The sequence below is a fragment of the Hemicordylus capensis genome, chromosome 5, assembly GCF_027244095.1.
Source record: "Hemicordylus capensis ecotype Gifberg chromosome 5, rHemCap1.1.pri, whole genome shotgun sequence".
NCBI classification, from domain to species: Eukaryota; Metazoa; Chordata; class Lepidosauria; order Squamata; family Cordylidae; genus Hemicordylus; species Hemicordylus capensis.
In genome coordinates this window covers 37962070-37976837 of record NC_069661.1, presented here as the reverse complement: position 1 = coordinate 37976837, position 14768 = coordinate 37962070, and the positions used below count along the sequence as shown (strand labels likewise).

General features: G+C 42.5%; 1 protein-coding gene across 7 annotated transcripts in view; it reads left to right on the top strand.

Moving 5' to 3' along the window:
- Positions 1-14768, top strand: part of ELOVL6 (ELOVL fatty acid elongase 6) — a 149704-nt gene that overhangs the window by 123212 nt on the left and 11724 nt on the right. For 6 of the 7 annotated variants that reach the window (XM_053258055.1, XM_053258058.1, XM_053258057.1 and 3 more), the window contains one exon: positions 1200-1331. In XM_053258055.1, the coding sequence (XP_053114030.1) occupies positions 1200-1331 (132 nt within the window). Of the gene's footprint in view, positions 1-812; positions 943-1199; positions 1332-14768 lie in introns of those variants that run through there. The other variant, XM_053258059.1, reaches the window with a different exon arrangement.

The window sequence follows — 14768 nt, the reverse complement described above, 5'->3', positions numbered from 1 at the left end:
GCCCACTTGACGAGGTCATCTGAGGGGGCTCTGCTCCAGGTGCTGACAATGAGGGAGGCTCAGCTGTTGTGTACTCGGGACAGAGCCTTCTCTGTTGCTGCCCCCAGACTCTGGAATGCTCTCCCAGTGGCCATTTGCTCCTCAGACTCCATCACAGTTTTTAGAAAGCTTGTTAAATCTTGGCTTTTTATCCAGGCTTTTACATGATTGTTTTTATTGCTGCTTCTGTGTGTTTTTACCCATGTATAGTTTTTATGCTTGTATTTTATAGTTTTTAAATTTGGTTTGTCTCTATATTTTTAGCTTAATTTTTATTGACATTTTATTGTATGTTTTTTAACTTTTGTAAACCGCCTTGAGATTGTTTTTAATGAAAGGCAATATATAAATTCAACAATCAATCAATAACTTATGTTGACTGGAAGGAATGTATGCTTTTATTGTGTCTGGCTACACATTCCTGTCACCTTTACCAAGCCTGGCTGGGCTTACCTCAGAGCAGGGACGGGGAGGGGGCTGAGCATCACCATGTGCCTCCTCCATCCCAGGCTGCTTGCTCCTTGTGTCTGTCCCTCTCTGGGGGCCCCTGACCTCACCACTGGCCAGCCTCTCATCCCCAGCCAGCTCCTTATATGCCTCCTTACAGGCTATGCATCGCCTGCCCCCAGTTATGGGGCCCATGCCCCTATTTATTCCCTGTAATTGTCTACCCTTTACAGCTGCTGCCAATGTCTCTCCCCCTCCTCCCTCCTCCTGCTCAGACCCCCTCCCTTCAGGAGGCGTGCTGCTGATGTTATCCTCGCCTCCCCTTCAGCTCCTTCAGGGCTCTGCCCCTCCTCTGCTGGAGCCGAGTCCCTGCCCATTGGCTGTCTCTCCTCCGCTTCTTCCTAGGCGCTACCCATCCATGTCTCCTCAGGCCCCCTCACCACTCCATCCTTGGGGGTAAGGACAGCTGCCTCGCCGGACATATTGTTAATTTATTATTTGCATTTTGTTTTTATGATTATTTAAAGTTCATGAAAGACCTCTTGGGTTCCTTATAGCAAAAATGGCATAAACTTTCTTTTTTGTTTTGTTTTTTTAACTTAAAAACAAAGAAAGGACAAAAAAACACAGTGATCCTCTTGAGTTTTCCTGCATCCAACTAGAGCACTGACTGACTATCAGACAATGACAGTGGTCTTGTTTTTGTTTTCTAGGAAGAAATCTTTCCTGTTTTCTGCTCTCTATGCTGCCTTTATATTTGGTGGTCGGCATGTAATGAACAAACGAGCAAAATTTGAACTGAGGAAACCACTAGTGCTCTGGTCCTTAAGCCTTGCAGTCTTCAGGTAAGTCTAACAAGGAGTTGTTTGCACTTATTTGAGTAATGGGTTTTTAACAATAGCGACAATATGATTTTTTAAAAGTATCTCCCCTTTAAGGACTGCAGGTTTCTTAACCATTATAATCTCCATATTACTTTCCTCACCATCTTACATGCGTCATGATGGGGTGGGAGGGGGGAGAAGCAATGAATTCCTCTTTAATAGGCAGTGATGTTTCCTATTAAGTGCTTCCCACATGGTGAAAGCACCCTCATGTGGTAAAGTTGCACATTCTGAAAAAAGTACTTATTTTCTATTGCCATTTTGGATGTGATATTTTACCATCTTATCAGCTGGAGGCCCTTTCCAAAATACCATTGCTTATGCACAGAACTTAATGAACAGTAGAACATAATACAGTGGTTTAAAAGAGCAATTTCTTTTTCACATTGTATTTTTCTAACATACCAGAAGACTAGTTACATTAGATGCCTGCTTACTGATTTGCTTTAAATTGCAAGGCAGTTTTTCTGATCTTCATGTTCTTTGTTGTTGTTGTTGCTGCTGCTGCTGTCGTTAGCCCCACTGAAGAGTATTGCACTGGAGGGGCAGCATATCAAAATTTTAAATAATAATAATTAATAATAATTTATTAATACTGAGCTGCTGTTGAGCAAGTTAAGTTTTGCTAGACTCAGAAATGGGCAAAACGTGCAGAAGCAGGGTTTCCAAACCCCCAGGATTGGTGTGGTATCTCCAGGTATCAGTATCAGTCTCTAGGTGACTGTTGAAAGCAACCCTGGACATTTTAATTTATTTTTATTAATTTTTATTACATTTCTACACCTCCCCATACAAAAAGGTCCCTGAGAGGTTCACAATCTAAAAACCATTAAAACATTGACACAATTAAAACAATTTTAAAAATACAAATAAAAACACTAAAACCCAAAGCTTTAAAACTATAAACTAAAAGCCTGGCTAAACAGGTATATTTTCAGATCCTTCTTAAAAACATTCAGAGAAGGGAAAACTCTAATTTCATTTGGAAGAGCATTCCAAAGTCCCAGGGCAGCTCTAGAAAAGGCCCAGTTTTGTGTCACCACCAACTGAGCCAGTGTCAACCGCAACCAGACCTCCTCAGATGACCTTAGTAGGCGGCAGGGTTGGTGAAGAAAAAGGTGTTCTCTTAAATATCTTGGACCCAAGCCATTTAGGGCTTTATAGATAATGACCAGCACTTTGTATTTTGCCCAGAAACTTATTGGCAGCCAGTGTAGTTCTTTTAAAGTGGGTGTCTTGATATTGACTTGATATTGTGAACAGTATTGGAGGGGAAAGTCTCCAGGAAAAGCTTCAGTCAGAATTGGCAAAACTGTGAAGAAAGATATTAGTTTCAAGCCCTTATTTGCCCATGGTTTTATGGGTCTTGCCAGTTAAAAATAGTGGCATTAAACCTGAAGTTCCTTTCCACCTGTCAAATACTTTCTCAATCAATCTATTTAAACTATTTGCTAATTTTTAGTAGTTTTCTCTGGTTGGCTGTTTTGCCTTTTTACTCTCTTCTTTTACATATTATTTGTTTGTAATATTTTTTAACGTGAAAGGATAAATACATTTCCGTTCAAAGTATTCTAGTTCCTATAACAACTAGCTACCTTTAATCTTGTAAGAATTTTAAGAGTATATACCTGTCTTCTGTAGACACAAGTATTTGCATTTTTTTAAAATTACTGTTCAAATCAGATTACTACAGTTATTTTGAAGATATTTTGAGATACTGTTGGGAGCCTAGGGATTATTCCCCCTCAGTGATAATACAGGACTATGTCTCCGAAGAATTCATTAAAGATTATTTAAATTTTACACCATGCTCATTAATTCCTCTTGGATCACTTTAAAGATTCTTAAGTGGCTTCCTTAATTCCCAGGATATTTCTTGCCAAACAGAGGGTTTAAACTAAAAATTGAATCTTGCCTTTTCATATATAATCTGGCAGCTGGCCAGTCTTCTTGTGGTGAATATGGTGGAACTAAGATATCTTTCTTAATAAAATAACATGTTGCTTAAGTCCATCTTTCTAACATCTTAGTAAATCTTAGGCATCGAAAGAAAATATATATAATTTGTTAATGCTGAGTTTACTCAAGTCCTCCCAAATGTAACAGAGCAGACAAGCAATTTCAATTGATAAGAATGCAAGACAAGCATATTCTGTTTTATATAACAAGACAAGATTAAACATAGTACTGATTGATTAATTTCTAGGGAGCTATTTGGAAACTAGAAGGGATATTCTAGAGGAGATATAGTGCTGTATCTTTATTTCAGAAGAGTTCTGTTGCTAATGGCCCTGTAAGGATTTGTTTATACAATCAGAATTTAGAGGTTGCTACCTTCGAGTTATCCCAGGATTGTTATGGCATGGACAAAATTAAGGGTCTCCATGCATCACTGCAGCCTAACTTGGATCATTCAATCATTGGCTTACATCCTGATCAATGAAGAGCCACTTCGGCAGTGTTTTCTTTCAGACTAAGTCTGTACTTGCACACCCAACAGGCGGGAATGATCTCCCCTCCCTTCTGCAGCAGCCTACTGTAGGAGAGAATTTGAGTCAACCCCTTATTTAGCAGATAAACCCAGAGGTGACAGAGGAGATCTGGAGACAATTGTTTAAAGTCTAAAACAAATAAAGGTTTATATAAAGAAGTTATACATTTAGATAGAAAGCCTGAACCCTGTACTAGCTAACTCAAGGAAGAAGATAAGAATGACAGAGCACAGAAGAAGGGAGTGTCCTAAGAGTATTGGTCTACCAATCAGAAAAGACTTACAGTGGAGATACAGGAATAAGTGAGAACAAAGGGGCAGTGCTATACTCTCTCTACCTCTCATCCTAATGCCCCTAGTAGTTTATAGGAGTAGTTGGTGTTAAAAGTTGATGCCTACTGAGTTATATCTCCAAAACCTACACCACCCAAAACCGACACCACCCCAAAAATATGTCTTTAAGCCTCAGAGCAGCCTCACCATGGGAGTCTTGAGAGGGCATCCCTGTTGCCATGTTGATGATGACACCAGCACAATCAGTCCCTCCCCCACCATCTGCCTCTTGCAAGTGCATCAGGACACTCCCTCACATCTCACCAATGAACCAAGCATGGCTACTATCCCTAAGAGAACTCTCAACTCTCTGTTACATATGTAGACATATGTACCATTGGAATCAGTGAGACTTCACTCAGACTTGGAAAAGAATATTTACCATTGCATTTAACAGAATAATTCTCCGAAATATTCTTTTCAATTATAGTTAATGCATTGATGAATATTTTTTTCCAAGTCTTCGATTCATGACTAAGCACCACAAAAGTTTTTCATAGCTATGTGGTTGCTAAGAGTCAACACCGACTTGACGGCACTCACTCAATCAATCAAATCAATCAACTAAGCTCCACTAACTTGAGTCCCATTAATTTCGGTGGGACTTAGTCATGACTAACTTAGTCTGACTGTTGCTCATTGTTAATGTTGAGTGTTCATCAATACTTTGAAATCTTAAATTGTATTTGATTGTAGGATTATACTAACATTAGAATAACTGCCTCTGAAGAGACTCTTGTGAAGTCTTCCAACTGTGGCATGTGTTTTTCTCTGGATAAATAGGAGATAAAAATGCCCTGATCCAGTGGTTCCTTGGTATTAGAGCACTTTAGAGTCTCTGGATTGTAGGCAATATCTTTGCAGGAACTAGGAGTGTATACTGGCACTCCCTTCTTGCCAGCTTATTTGTTTTAAAGTTGTACTTACTACAGGTCTATCTGTCGTGTGTGTGTGTGTGTGTGTGTGTGTGTGTGTGTGTGTGTGTGTAGAGCTTTCTTACGATCATTGAGCAGATGTACATACAAACAAATAATACTACATTCTGATAAGAATTCAATCATCAAAGTAGACCAACACAGAAGCCTCTTGTAGAGGCATCTAGAAAGTAGGGCTAGACATTAGCTGTTGGCGGATCTTAACAGCAGCCACACAAAATTTAGCAATATTGTAGGTGATAAAGGTTTCTTATCTGCAAGAAGGAATGTGGCATAAAATTCAGCAGTTCGGCCAGGAAGGTGTGATAGCAGGAGAGAAATAAAACTACGCCCACTATCGTTATAAAAAGGTCAAAACAACAGCACATGGTGGACAGATTTGACCTCACCTGAGCCGCAAGGGCAAATCCAACTGGCCAAAGGAATTTTCAAATATGTTCCAGATAAAACTGCTGATGGTAAAGCATCGTATCTTAAGAACATAAGAATAGCCCTGCTGGATCATGCCCAAGGCCCATCTAGTCTCACATCCTGTTTCACACAGTGGCCCACCAGATTTAATTTTTATTTATTTATTTAACATATTTTTATACTGCCCAAAACGCAAGTTCTCTGGGTGGTTCACAAGAGAATAAAAAACACCAATAAAAAGATTTAAACATTTCAACAATTAAACTTTAAAAGTTAAAACTATTAAAACACAATTAAAACGGTATCTTTTTAAAAGCCTGGGTGAACAAATGCGTCTTGACTGCCTTTTTAAAAGTTGTAAGAGATGGGGAGGCTCTTATTTCATCATGAAGTGTTCCAAAGCCTCGGGGCAGCAATGGAGAAGGCCTGTCCCTGAGTAGCAACCAGACAGGCCTGTGGCAACTGCAGACGAATCTCTCCAGATGATCTCAATGAGTGGTGTGGTTCATCGCAAAGAAGACGTTCTCTTAAATACCCAGGGCCCAAGCTGTTTAGAGCTTTATACCTATAACCAAAACCTTGTACTTTGCCCGGAAACTTATTGGCAGCCAGTGTAGTTCTTTTAAGATAGGAGTGATATGGTCTCTCCGAGATGACCCAGAGACCATACTGCCGCATTCTGGACTAACTGCAGTTTCCAGACTATGTACAAAGGCAGCCCCACATAGAGCACATTGCAGTAGTCAAGTCTGGAGGTGACCAGCAGATGTACTACTTCTCAAGAAATGGATGCAGCTGGCATATCAGCCAAAGCTGATAAAAGGCACCTCTGGCCACTGCCTCAGCCTGGGATACCAGGGAGAGTTTTGTGTCCAGAAGCACCCCCAGACTGCGTACTTGTTCCTTCTGGGGAAGTGTGACCCCATCCAGAACAGGCAGATCAAAATCATCTCCCGAGTTCTGACCCCACACAATAAGTACCTCCGTCTTATCTGGGTTCAGTCTCAGCTTATTACCTCTCATCTAGGCCATCATTGCCTCTAGGCAGGCATTCAGGGAGGTTATGCCTTCTTCTGATGATGTTGACATGGAGAAATAGATTTGGGTGTCATCAGCATACTGATAACACCCTGCACCAAATCTCCTGATGATCTCTCCTAGCAGTTTCATGTAGATGTTAAACAACATTGGAGACAATACAAAGCCCTGAGGGACACCATACCGGAGTTCAGTTTTTGAAGAACAACAGTCCTCGAGAGACACCATCTGAGAGACACTCTTATAGAGAGGTAAGAGTAGAACCACTGCAAAGCAGTGCCTCCCACCCCCAACCCCCTCAGACACTCCAGAAGGATACTATGGTTGATAGTATCGAAAGCCACCACGAGGTCCAAAAGGACCAACAGAGTCACACTTCCTCTGTCAATTCCCAACTGGAGATCATCCATCAGGCTAACCAAGGCAGTCTCCACCCCATAGCCCACCTGAAAGCTGGTCTGAAACGGGTCTAGATAATCAGTTTCATCCAAGACTGCCTGGAGTTGGGAGGCCACCACCCTCTCAATTACCTTGCCCAGCCATGGAAGTTTGGAGACAGGCCTATAGTTGCTCAATTCTGAGGAATCCAGGGCAGGCTTCTTCAGAAGTGGTCTAATAATTGCCTCCTTAATCCTGCCCTCCCTCAGAGAAGCATTTATGATCTCTACTAGGCCTTCTACAACAACCTCCCTGCCAGATAGTATTAGCCACATCAGGCAAGGGTCAAGAGAACAGGTGGTAGGCCGCATCGCTCCAAGCAGCTTGTCCACATCCTCACAAGTCACAAATTGAAACAGCCTAACCACATAAGAGGAGTTGCTGGACACCTCTGATTCGGACACTGCAGTAATTGTGGGTTCTAAATCCAAGTCTGCCTGAACACGAGGGATTTTATCCACAAAGAAATCCTTAAACACATCACAGCAGGTAATAGATGGTTCCAAATTCTGATTCAAGGGAGGAGGGGCACTCACTAGCCCTCTCACGACCCTGAACAACTCTGCCAGACGTGAACTTGCAGATGCAATACGGGCCAAAAAGAATCGCTTCTTTGCTGTCCATATTGCCAGAGCATAGATCTTCAAATGTGCTCTATGTTGTAATCTGTTGGATTCAAGTCGAGTCTTCCTTCAATTGCACTCCAGTCATCTACCTCTCCGCTTCAGCCCCCGTAGTTCTTCCTTATACCAAGGGGCCAATTTTGAAGCGGGTCGGAGAGGACGCTTAATTGCGATCATGTCTACTGCTCTGGTGAACTTGCTGTTCCAGTTCTCCACCAGGGAGGGCATCAACAGGATTACCAGCAGAGCCAACACTAAATCCCTCCAAGGCTTCTTGGAACCCTATTGAATCCAATAACCTCCTTGGGTGGACCATTCTAATGGGCTCCTTGCCCCTGAGAAGGTGGGGTGTAACTGTGAGTCCAACCTTAACCAGATGGTGGTCTGTCCATGACAATGGGGAAATCACAGGAGTCCCCACCCACAGAACACCACCCTGATCAGAGTGAAAGACCAGATCAAGGCGTGCGACCTGCAATGTGCGTCGGGATATGCCCATAGGCGTCATGGCTGCTATGAACTCCTGAGCCGCCCCAGACAAATTGGTCCCAAAGTGGACATTGGAGTCCCCAGCACCACAAGCCTGGGAGACTCCAACGCCAAACCCAGGACCAAGTCCGTCAGCTCAGTTAGGGACTCTATTGGGCAGCGGGGCAATTGATACACCAAGAAAAGTTCCAGTCTATCCCTGGTCCCCAAACTTAGGTACACACATTCAATATGATCAGACACTTCCACAGGGAACCTGGTCAGGGAGAGGTTATTCCTCCCCACCCACATCCCCGCACCTGCTCCTCAAGAGAGTACCTGGAGGGAGAAAATGGGACCAGACTGGGCCACCAGCCTCCCCCAACCAAGTCTTTGTCATACATACCAGGTCTGCTCCTTCATCCAGAACCAAATCATGGATGGTTTCCAACTTATTCTGAACATACCTGTCATTATAGAGGAGCAAGGTGAGAGTCTGTGGGAGGTTGGCACTGCTCCCCAAGGTCAAAGAGCTGGTAGGGCAGCTGGAAGGGGTAACAGCTAATAGATTTTTGACTTCCCTTCCCCTCTAACAATGCATTGACCTGCCAACTATACTTCCTCTATTCCCCACCACCACCGGAATAGCCACCCTACAGTCAGTGGACACACACCCTGTCTCCCCATCCCCAGACAAACCAAAACACATATGGAACACACAGGATCTGAAAACAACAGAAGCCAAAAAAAATATCACCAGGCCCTTGCTGCCCCCCCATGAGGTGGCTCCCCCAAGGGGGTGACCCCCTTTGGTGTCACCTCTTCAGTGGCGACCCCACCAGTGGCGGGCCTGCCACCACAGGGCCGCAGTCCTTTTATAATCCCAGAATGATGGTTAATCTGAGCAGCTGACCCTCAGGAACTGCTGACTCACCCCCTCTGGCCCCAATCCCGCACAGACTCACCTTCCGGGCAGCCACAGCCCCACACGCTAGGGGGCACACAGGCTGGCAAGCTGACAACAGCAGACAGCAAACCACACAGGCTTTCACACTGGGCAGCCACTGTCTCTGGGAAGCAGATGTTAAAGCTCCCTACAAGACTTCTGGCAACTGAGGCATGCCTTCTCCCTTGCTGTTACTCCCCTGCAACTGGTACTCAGAGGCATCCTGCCTTTGAGGCTGGAGGTGGCCTATAGCCCTCCAACTAGTAGCCAATTATAGACCTCTCCTCCATGAAGTTATCCATACCCTTCTTAAAGCCATCCAGTTTGTTGGCTGTCACCACATCTTGTGGCAGAGAATTGTTTCTTAGAATGCTCTGAGAAACACCCTGTGATGGCTTGGTAGAGAAAGTGACAGTAGGTAGCTAGCAGGTTCCTGGTTAACGTCATCAAGGCACCCTCTTATGGCTCCAAAGTGGAGCTTAAATCATTCTGGTGTTCAGTGTCCAAGATCCTCTGTTTGAGGATCTCCTTGGCTTGATTGTAATCTAATAATGACAACTATTTAGTAGAAAAGCCAAGTGATGACAATTTGCCCTATAGTGCCTGTGTTCAGGTGGACTGAAACCTATCTGCCAGCATTAGAGGGAACAGCCCTAGAGGGGAGAAATGGATCTTGAGCCAATAATTGAGGATTAAAATCCATGCTTTTGTTTCCATGTTCTGTAAGGCCTATTTCCAACCTCAATGCTGCACTGGAAATACAGTGTGTGTGTGTGTGTGTGTGTGTGTGTGTGTGTGTTAGCAAAATGGCTTGCAGTTTACAGGCATGTTAACGTATCTCTCTGTGACTCTAGTCTTTTCCTAGCTCTGTGAGGTCTTATTCCTAATGCAGTCCAATGGGAGAGTTTTTCCTCATTTAGGGGGATGTTAATGCATTTTCTTGGGGGTTGGGGTTTTCTTTGTTTGTTTGTAAGTCTGGCCGAAGTCTGGGATCTACCTGTGAAAATGATATGCTTCTATCTTTGGTGGTTTGGTCTAGGAGTTTCATGTCAGTCGGTTAGTGAGTCAGTGAGAGCTTGGAGTTTGCAATCATATTAACATTAACATTTTCCCGCCGAGCAGGAAAGCGGCGGGAGGGGTAAGTAAACCCTCCCACCGCTCTTAAAGGTACCCCCGAAACGGACCACCCAGGTCCGGACGAGTCCGGAGGCTTTTTGAATGGCCTCTGGACCGGTCTGGGCCCATCCCATAATTAACATCTTATCTCACTGTGATTCTAGTTTTTTTCTAGCTCTATGGGGTTTCATTGAACCATACTTTCCAATGGGAGGGATTTCTCAGGGAAGTAAGGCCTGAGAAAACAAGTGTGTCTTAAGTAATCAAACCATGGAGAAGCTCTTATATTGACAGGGGGCACATTTCAAAGACCTGGGGCAGCCACAGAGAAGGCCCGGTCTTGTGTGACCACCAAATGAGCTGATTGCACCCCGTAAATGAACCTCCCTATGTGATCTCCGTAATGATATCACTGAGTTCATTACAAAAAAGGTGCTGTCTTAAATATAAAAACATAAGCCATGATCAGCTCATGAGGTTATTAATGTGGGTATCATATGTGCCTACAAAGGCATTACTGTAAGTCTGTAATTATTGACCTTTACCTTAAATGTATAGGTACAAAATAAACCCTGGAGACAATTTCTGCTTGGAGAATAAACAAGCTTCTTTCCACTCTCCTGTATAATATATAAGAAATATTAGCATTACAGTGACAGAAATCCCATATAATTAATGAGTTTTTATTTACTTACAGTTGCAAAACACCAGTCTAGAAACCTCAGCTCATAATGGGATAATGTAGTCAAGATATTAGCCATTAAAAAAGTTTATTTAGATGACACTTTCTTTGAAATCTAGATATGTATTAGCTAATTAATGTTATCTAATACTAGGACTGTCAAGTGAGGATTATGAGACTACTAGATAGTCTATTAATCTTACTTTATTAGGTAACTCTCATTTTACAGTCAATCACAATGGTACAGTCTTTAATAGACTCTGTTATTTCAGAAATATGGCTTATAGAGGGAGCCAGAAAGGATATTCTGTGGGTTAGGGATGGTGAGAATTTGAATGTTAAAGGATAAGAACTGTTTTTAGAGAGTAAGGGGGTATGTGTTAGAAGGATTTGGAATAATATGGACATGGTGTGCTAAGGGATTATATTCTTTTTACAAACTTATTTATATATACCCAAAAGACAAAGATTAAAATAGAACCATTAGGTCCAATCAATGAAAATGAAGCAGTTGATAAATGTATTGTTTAAAAATGTAGGGTTGGATCTAGAGGTGCCCTTCCACTCATGATGGGTGGTTTTACACCTTGCGCTAACTGGTGTGTGAGAAAAGCGAATCTAAATTGAAAAATTATGTATGTATGTTTGTTCATATTTAAATGTATATCCCACTTTTCATTTCAGCCCCAACCTCAGGCAGAAACATGAGAGCTGCTGGATCTTTTGTAGTTCTGTGTGAACTCTTTAGACTTTTGCAGAACTGGCAATTGTTTGGAACTATCATATAGTTGTACCCAAAGAAAAGAGAATAAATCAGTAAACACTGCCAATTGTCATATGGTCAAACTTGCGTTCTTTCATGCTTATTGTTCTGTATATTCTGCAGTGTTCTCTTCTGAGATTAAGGGTTGATCATTCAAGGTTATGGAATGACCTCCCCGCTGAAGTGCATCCGGCTCTTTCATTATACATTTTTTGATGATTGGTGAAGATGCACCTCTCTACACTGGCCTTTGGCTCAAAAGTGTTCTCTTGCATGATGTTGTTTTAATAGTTTGGTTGTTTTTTATAGGTTAATGTTTTAGATTTTTTAAAATGTTGTTAATGTGTTTTAACCCGCTCTGATACCATGGGGCATAGGGTGATATAAATGCAAATAAATAAATAATACATTCCTTCCATCTAGCCCCTTAGTGCCATTTTGTGTTAAGAGTTCTTCAAATGCAAATAAATGTAACAGAGCCACCTAATGGCGCAGCGAGAAATGATTTGACTAATAAGCCAAAGGTTACCGGTTCGAATCCCCATTATTATGTTTCCCAGACTATGGGAAACACCTATATCAGGCAGAAGCAATATGGGAAGATGCTGAAAGCATCATGTCATACTGCGCAGGAGGTGGCAATGGTAAACCCCTCCTTTATTCTACCAATGACAACCACAAGGCTCTGTGGTCGCCAGAAATCAACACTGACTCAACGGCACACTTTACCTTTATATTTTCTAACAACAGAGAATATGGCATGTCAATTGAAAGTACTGATTCCCATGGTTCATTTGGTCTCATTTGGCATTCTATGTCTTTGGTATGATGTTTAGTTAAGATTCAAAACTTATGGTTTTCATGCAGAGTAACGTAATGAGAACATAAGAACTGCCCTGCTGGATCAGATCCAAGGCCCATATAGTCCAGCATCCTGTTTCACACAGTGGCCCACCAGATGCCTCTGAGAAGCCCACAGGCAAGAGGTGAGGGCATGCCCTCTCTCCTGCTGTTGCTCCCTTGCAACTAGTTTTCAAAGGAATCTTACCTCTGAGGCTGGAGGTGGCCTATAGCCACCAGACTAGTTGCCATTGATAGACCTATCCTCTATGAATTTGTCTAAGCTCCTTTTAAAGCCATCCAAGCTAGTGGCTATCACCACATTCCGTGGCAGAGAATTCCATAGATTAATTATGTGCTGTGTGAAAAAGGACTTCCTTTTGTTGGTCCTAAATTTCCTGGCCTTCAGTTTCATAGGATGACTGCTGGTTCTAGTGTTGTGAGAGAGGAAGAAGATTTTCTCTCTGTCCACTCTCTCTACTGCATGCATGGTTTTATATACCTCTATCATGTCTCCCTGTAGTCCCCTAGAATGAATTTGCTGTTGATTCTAATTGTATTAACAAGAAGTGAAGGAGATGAACTTGGGTTTAATTTTGGCTTAGATGCCACCCATAATACCCACCCATAAATATGCTAAGACCCTTTTGTCCTCCCCCCCCCGCCCCTGGTTCCACCATTACTTTCATCTAGGAAGCCTAAGGTACCGCCTTTAAGTGGTTGACATCAAATTTTAAGGGTTAAGGTTACCATTCCAGTTTAAACAATCTATTCTTATATCTTCAAATACCAAGGATTCACTTGAAGTGGGATATTAATAAGCACAACAATACATTAGGCAATGTTTTGATTTTGATGTATTAGTTTTATCCAAACAGAAGCTTGAAGAAGCAATATCATCTGCATATCGTGGCCAACATGACTGGCAGCCCTGCATTGGTAGAAGGACCAACTGCTGCACAAGTTAAAAGGCAGCCCTGGTGGTGTGATGTGATGAAGATGCTGTGAAAAGAATTAAAACTGCTTCTGGGCAGCAGTGTAGCACTCCTTCTATAGGGAAAAACATAGGGAAGGAGGGATGCTGCCTGGAAGCAGTTTTAAGGCATTGCACAGCAGCCTTATTACTGCACTGTCAAGGCTGCCTTTTAAGTTGCACATCAACCCTGGTGGGTCCTTACAATTGTCAATGGGTGGCCCATCATGGCAATCTGTTTCTGTTGCCCAGGGTCATAGCAAGCTGTAGTGGGCCCTGGGCAAAACATGAAGATAGGTCCCTGCCCCTCCCTGGACTCCCAGCCTTCTTCACCTCCCGCCGCCGCAATATCTTTGCTACAGAAGAGTGAGTGAGCGATCGCTCAACTGGAGACCCCCTCTCCCTCAAGGCCCAAGGACATGAACCATTTTTGGAAGGGCGGTATAGAAATCAAAATAATAATAATAATAATAATTTGTCCCCCACCCTTGCTATATTAAAGCTACACCCCTGCAGTTGCCTAACTGTAATCCTTTTAATTTCATGCTAACTGTGAATTGCCCATCTAAGTGGGGGCCCCATTCAGTGCTGTGCACAGTGTCAGCCATTCAATGATGTTGAATTCCTTTTCTGATCCACACCCCCTCCAATAAGACACATGGGGCTTCTCTAAATATTTAATCTGCTGCCCTTTTCCAGCACATTCTGTAACCTCTACAACTCCAGGTTATCATCTAATATTGTTTTTTGCCACATCTTTCATGTATCATTTTCTTTATTTTTAGCATAAATTTCCCTAATACATGCATAATTATGATAACCTTTTTTAAAAAAAACCCACTATATTTATATATTCATTTTATTCTGAATGCTGACCTCCAACACACCATTAGGAAGGTGGAGCAGGAGCTGTGCCCACACAGTGAAGTTGCTCGAAGCTCAAACAAAGGCTTGTCAAGCAGCTGAGCATGCATGCAGGGGGGAAAGGAAGTGACGTGCACTGCTCTCCCCTCCTGCCAAAAGTACTCTTTGGCTTCCAGGAATATGTCCCTGAGGGCTTCCAGACGATTTGATTGTCTTTCATTCATTAATTCATGAACTGACCACTACAAAATTAATTCTACTATCCAGTTGCTAGAAGTGTTGCAGTATCTCCATTACTAGAAGTGTCGCACTACCTCACCATGCTCCAATCATTCTCAACCTTCCAGGTGATGTCAGAAAAATCTTCCCATTAAAGTGTAACTTAACCACTGATGAAGTCATTTAATTACTATGCTATTTCTCTAAGGTATTTCACAGAACCCAAAATTTCAGCTCAATGAAGCATCTAATTTGAAA